The sequence below is a fragment of the Trachemys scripta genome, chromosome 12 (assembly GCF_013100865.1).
Source record: "Trachemys scripta elegans isolate TJP31775 chromosome 12, CAS_Tse_1.0, whole genome shotgun sequence".
In the NCBI taxonomy this organism is placed as follows: Eukaryota; Metazoa; Chordata; order Testudines; family Emydidae; genus Trachemys; species Trachemys scripta.
Window position 1 is genome coordinate 40,646,541 of NC_048309.1, and position 5,899 is coordinate 40,652,439.

The following is a 5,899-nucleotide window of genomic DNA, read 5'->3' on the forward strand; positions in this document are numbered from 1 at the left end:
CATCCACTCCCAGTCTTTATTCAAGCCTAATTTAATGGTGTCCAATTTGCAAATTAATTCCAATTCAGCATTCTCTCTTTGGAGTCTGTTTTTGAATTTTTTTTTGTTGTAATATTGCGACTTTTAGGTCTGTAATCGAGTGGCCAGGGAGATTGAAGTGCTCTCCAACTGGTTTTTGAATGTTATAATTCTTAACGTCTGATTTGTGTCCATTTATTCTTTTACGTAGAGACTGTCCATCGAGAGACTGCTGAATTGGAATTAATTTGCAAATTGGACACCATTAAATTAGGCTTGAATAAAGATTGGGAGTGGATGGGCCATTACACAAAGTAAAACTATTTCCCCGTGCTTATCCCCCCGCCCCTCCACAGTTCCTCATATCTCCTTGTCAATTGCTGTAAATGGGTCATTTTCATTACCACTACAAACAGTTCTTTTTCTCTCCTGCTGATAAAAACTCACCTTAACTGATCACTCTCCTTATAGTGTGTATAGTAACACCCATTGTTTCATGTTCTCTGTGTATATATATCTATATATATGTATATATATATATAAATATATCTTCCTACTGTATTTTCCACTACATGCATCCGATGAAGTAGGCTGTAGCCCACGAAAGCTTATGCTCAAATAATTTGTTAGTCTCTAAGGTATCACAAGTACTCCTGTTCTTTTTAATAGGAATGGGATTTCCAAAGGTGCTTGAAAAAGTTAAGACTGAAGGAAATGACCTGGAGAACTTTGATATGCAGCCATGTGAAGTGTTGTATTTAGGAACATAAACATTGCCACACTAGGTCAGACTTGTCCATTTAGTTCAGTCTCATGCCTACAACAGAGTCACTACAGGGATTCAGGGGAAGATGCAACACACTGTGCATTAGGCCGTTAGAGGAGCCCTCCTTGATCTTCTTCCCTTGCTACATTTTTAAATATATTTTTTTGCACTAATTTCCTATGTTGTGGTACAGGGCACATGTCAAACGCTGTAGAAATGAATGCTAACATTTGCAGACAATGCTAAAATATCTGTTCTGTTTTCATGTCGTCTGTAGCCGTCCGTTATCTCTCATCTCCTGAACAGCTGTCTCAAATTTGGGAGAAAATAGCCGCAGAGGTTTAAAGAGGAATCCGGTTGTGGAGGCTGACTGATGGGAACACAGAATGACGGAAAGGCTGCACAGTGCAAGGGCTACATGGTGGCAGAAAAGGAACAGCAGGTTTTAATGAGGCCCTTCTCTCTCTGACCACTAGTTACTACATGTATATTATGAGACAGGAGATGTTTATACCGGCCACATGATGGCAGCAAAGGTACACCGGAGAGAGAGAACTACCAGCTTTCATTTACCTCCTTACTTCCTGTCAACTGTGAAAACCACAAGGACTTTCGATCTCACTGTCAGTCACCACTAAAAGTGTATCCTTTCCAGCACAGCAACCGACAGCCCTGTCCGTCGCTGTGCATCCATAGGTTGTCTCTTGTCTTGGATTGTGAGGAACCATCGGCTTGTTCTATATTTGTACAGCACCTGGTACAATGGGGTTCTGGTCCATGACTGGGTCTCCTCACTGCTGTGGTAATATCAATAAATAATACTGTAGCAGGAGGAGAGAGAAATTTTATCTCAGCTACTTTGTTACTTTTCTCATCATTTAAACAATTTTGAAGGCAAGCACGCTACAGAAATAAAGTTTTATTTTCTTGTATTTCATGACTGAGAGTCAGCTTGAGTGATCTTCACACTCAGCAGAAATCTCTCTGGGAGCTGTAGTAAAAAGCTACAATTTTGAAAGAAAGAATGTGTGTGTAAATGTGGTGATGCTAATTTCTGTGTTCTTTTCCCCTTACATTGAGTTGTTTAATGGGACACATGCAATGCAAATGCGATATAGGGCAAGGAATGTCCAATTCTGGCCACAGCTTAAAACAAGAGAGATACTTGTTAAGGGATGTAGTGAATTCTTGCAGTTGAACATTATTGGTCAAGACTGCATAGCTTCCTAAGATATATGCTGTGTCAGACAGGTATAATGGAGTGTTTTCATAAAGAAATTAAAAGTGAGAGATCAGGTCTGTTATGATAAAGGTCAACCCAGATGATCACAATGCTCCTTTCTTGCCTTGAAATCTATTAATTGTTTCTGCTTGTGACATTTTTAAAAAGGATATATCAATTTTCTCAACTTCCATAACATAGTTTTCTTAATGAAAAATAGAAAGCAAAAATTGATTTGTTTTTGTTTAGAAGAATGATTTGCAGTTCACTTTTTGGATGACTGAAAAAAAAAATCAAATGCAATGTTTTTCTGTGACAAGATTCACTCGGGGTGGGGGTGGGGGTGGGGGGGAGTGATTTTGACCATCTCTATTTAGATCTGTTACAGTGCTTTTTATTTTTAAATTAAGGGTCTGAACTCTCTAGTTCCCGCTGATTGTTTTCCACCCAGCTCGAGCTGTGAAGTGTCCAGTAGTCACCAGTGGAGGTAACAGGAGACTGAAGTAGCATTCTGATCCACTCTGGCAATTCCTACGTTCTTATAGCATGTAATTCTCCTGGAACAATTTACCAAGGGCAGTGGTGGATTCGCAATCAATGGCAATATAAAAATCCAGGTTGGGTTTCCTTTCGAGATATGCTCTAGTTCGAGAGGAATTGTTTGGGGCAGTTCTCTGGCCTGTATAATACAGGAAGTCAGACCAGATGACCAGTGTTCCTTCTGGCTCTGGAATCCTATTCTATTTGGGTTTTGACAGAGGCCTCACCATTATAATATCACGTGCACCGAATAGCATCGCCCACAAGAGGCTTATTTTTTCTCTCTCTCCTCCACAGGGAAAAAATGCACCGGGATTATATGTAAATGCAAATTAATTTGCCTGCCATTGATTATTTAAAATGCCATGGATCCCTTGGGGGAGAGCTGACCAAGGACACGTGACCTGTCCTAAGCTGAACTCCATCGGCAGGCATGCTGCTGTTCCGCTGTGCTTGCGTTCTCGTGTGGTGCTCCCTGCCAGGTAAGGAGCAGTACCCAGCACTAGGTGCAGGGTGGGGATTTTAATACCTGGAGTGAACTGAGCTCTGAGACTTGTCAGACAGGAGGCTGGCCTGGGAGGCCCTGACTGGGTTATCTGATGTGGCAGTTCCATTATCATTTACTGGTCTTCCTTTAACAGGTTCGGTGGCTGCCGTGTCTTTGACACAGCCGAGTTCTGCACTTGCCAAGCCAGGCAGTTCCGTCACTCTGGAGTGCGTCGCCTCTGGGTACAATATCAATGACCACCACATGCACTGGATGCGGCAGAGCCCGGGAAAAGGCCTGGTGTGGATAGCTGCCTTCAAAACAGGGGCCACCACTTACATTTCGAATGACTTCAAAGGCCGCGTCACCCCCTCCACCAGCGGCTCCACTGGCAAGCTAAAGATAGACGGGCTCACAGCTGCAGACACGGCCACTTACTACTGTTCCAGACACAGTGATCACTGCCTAACTTCCTCTCTTACAATATCCCCCTGGAACTGGCCTCAGACTCACTAAGCACATCTCTCTCTGCAGGAAATTCAGCCCCGGGGCGGACGGTTCAGCAGAAGGTCCCTGTGCCACTGGAATCCAAATACATCTTCAGTGGTGCCTGGCCTTCATTTCAGGCTCAGGGGCGCAATTTTTCCAACTGGTTCAAGCTTGGAGGCAGTGTGACTTCCTGGCTGAGTCATTGCCTGGCAAATCAGGACACTTGGTTTCTGTTTCAGGCTCGGCCAGTGAGCCAGAGTGTGCCCTTGACCTCAGCTGCCTCAGTTTCCTTTCTCTGTTCTGTGTGTTTTGACTCCTCGCAGGCAGGACTGTCTGTTTGTACACACACACACAGGACTAGAGGTGGATTAAGGTTTCCTGGGGCCCTGGGCCAGAGCCAGTGGGAGGGCCCTCACCACCCCTTCTGCCTACGGTCCTGCCCCAGTTCCACCTCTTCTGCCTGCTGCCCCCCCCCACAACCCCCACCATTGTCCCTTCCCCGGGAGCAGGGCCCACCCCTGTTCCACCCAGCCCCCCCCTTCTGCCCCCCAGCAGCCCCACAGCCCCTTTTGCTCCTCCCCCCCCACTGCAGCACCAAGACGGGAGAAGCTCTGTCACCACACTACAGCCCCATGGTGCAATGGGGGGTGAAAGCTCCTCCGTCCCAGAGTCCCAGCGGGGTCCAGGTGCTGGGGCTTCCCCTGCTTCTGCAGAGGACCAGGGTCGGGGCCCTGCTGCTTCTCCCGCCTCCTGGCTTCTGCAGGGGACAGGGTCAGGGCGCAGTGGCTGTCCCCCCCTGCCTGGCAGCTGGGACTCTGGGCTTCTGCTGCCAGGGCCCCCAGTTGGCTGGGCCCCTGGGCCTGGGTCCCGTCGGGCCAGTGGCTAATCAACCACTGTGTGTGTAGCCTCTGGCACAGGAGAGCACAGATTTTGTTTGTAGCCTCCAATTGTTGCTGGAACCCAAATTATAATGATTCGGGGGGGGGGGGGGGGGGTTAATTGTAGAAAGGACCATTATGCGCATCTAGTCTGACCTCCTGCATAACCCAGGCCAGACTGTCTCAGGCAGCGACTCCTGCCGCCAGCCCAGTAATCTGAGGAGAATGGTGGGTGGTAAGGCCTGTAGACCTTTAAAGCAGTGCAGGGCGGTGCAGGGCTAAGCACGCATTCTCGGCCTTGCTGGCCATTTTGCCCACCGCTGCAGAAGGTTGTAGGGGTTGGGCTGACCAACAGATGCAGCCCTTTCTTGTGTCTCCACCTCACAGTTGCATGCAGAACCCACCGAAGGCCAAAGCAACTGCAGGCCAGAGACGGCACTGGCTTGCTAATGCCGCTGCAGCCTGGAGCAGAAAACGGCTGCTCCAATGAAGCCCGTGGACCATGACTGGCTAGCAAGCCAGCCAGCCCTGGTTTGAATCCAGAGCCTGTCTTCTCCTAGACCCGCTGTCTCCCAGGGATAAGGCGTCCGGTCTTCCCTGACAACGACTCTTTGCCTGGTCCCTACTCTTTGACCTGTCCAACTGCCCTTGTAACTCTCTAGTTCATTGGAACTCAGAAGCCTTCCCACCATGCCATGGGGCAGGCTTAGGGGATTCCTTAGAGCACTCATGTCAAAGCACATGGAGGATAGGCATAGATTTTGAGGCCAGGAAAAAACATTCACAATATCTATAGTCTGACTTCTTGCCTAACACACCTCAGAGAATCTAACCCCGTAATTTCTGCATCAAGGCCGTGTGCTCTGTTAGAACGACAGGGTATCTTTCGAGTTATGGCATGTGCATCTGATATTGGTGATGCTGCTAGACTAGGAGTGAAGAATTTGGGGTTTAATCCCCATTCTGCCCTCATCGTGGAATAGCCAAGAATGAATAACGTACGACCATTCGGTACAACGGCTGCTACATGGCATGAGACAGGGAGACGTTATTGTGTAATGCCACACATGCTTTCAGCCAAGGGGTAGGAATGGCCAGCACGAGGCTGTCCTCTACAACAGTGATTCCCAAACTAGGGTTCATGAACCCCTGGGGGTTCACGAAATGTTACTGGGGGTTCTTGGGAAAAAAATCCCTAATGGCGCACAGAACTGTTCCTAGGGACCCCGGACAGCCCAGGGCCAGCGGCCCGGAGCCCCTGGACTTCCAAGAGCCAAGCAGATCAAAGCAAGCATCTCTATCACACTGAGGAGATTTAAACTTCAAGACTCCTTATAAGAAATGGAAAGGGAGGTGGATATTTTTGCTGTTTTTAAAATGAAATAGGCAGCTAGTATTGTTTTTAAAATTATGATGAAGAACAAGTTTAAGCTTTGTTGTAACGTGCATTGTTTGCCCGGACTACTCAAGACCTGAATGCTTGTGTAGGAGGAACTCTT

The 5,899-nt window shown here is 47.5% G+C and overlaps 1 gene segment (V, D, J or C); it reads left to right on the top strand.

The window, feature by feature from the left end:
• Positions 1–2,934: 2,934 nt before the first annotated feature.
• Positions 2,935–3,549, top strand: LOC117885472. The segment is given in 2 exon segments: positions 2,935–3,028; positions 3,188–3,549. Coding segments are annotated over 2 exon segments (411 nt in total).
• The last annotated feature ends 2,350 nt before the right edge of the window (positions 3,550–5,899 follow it).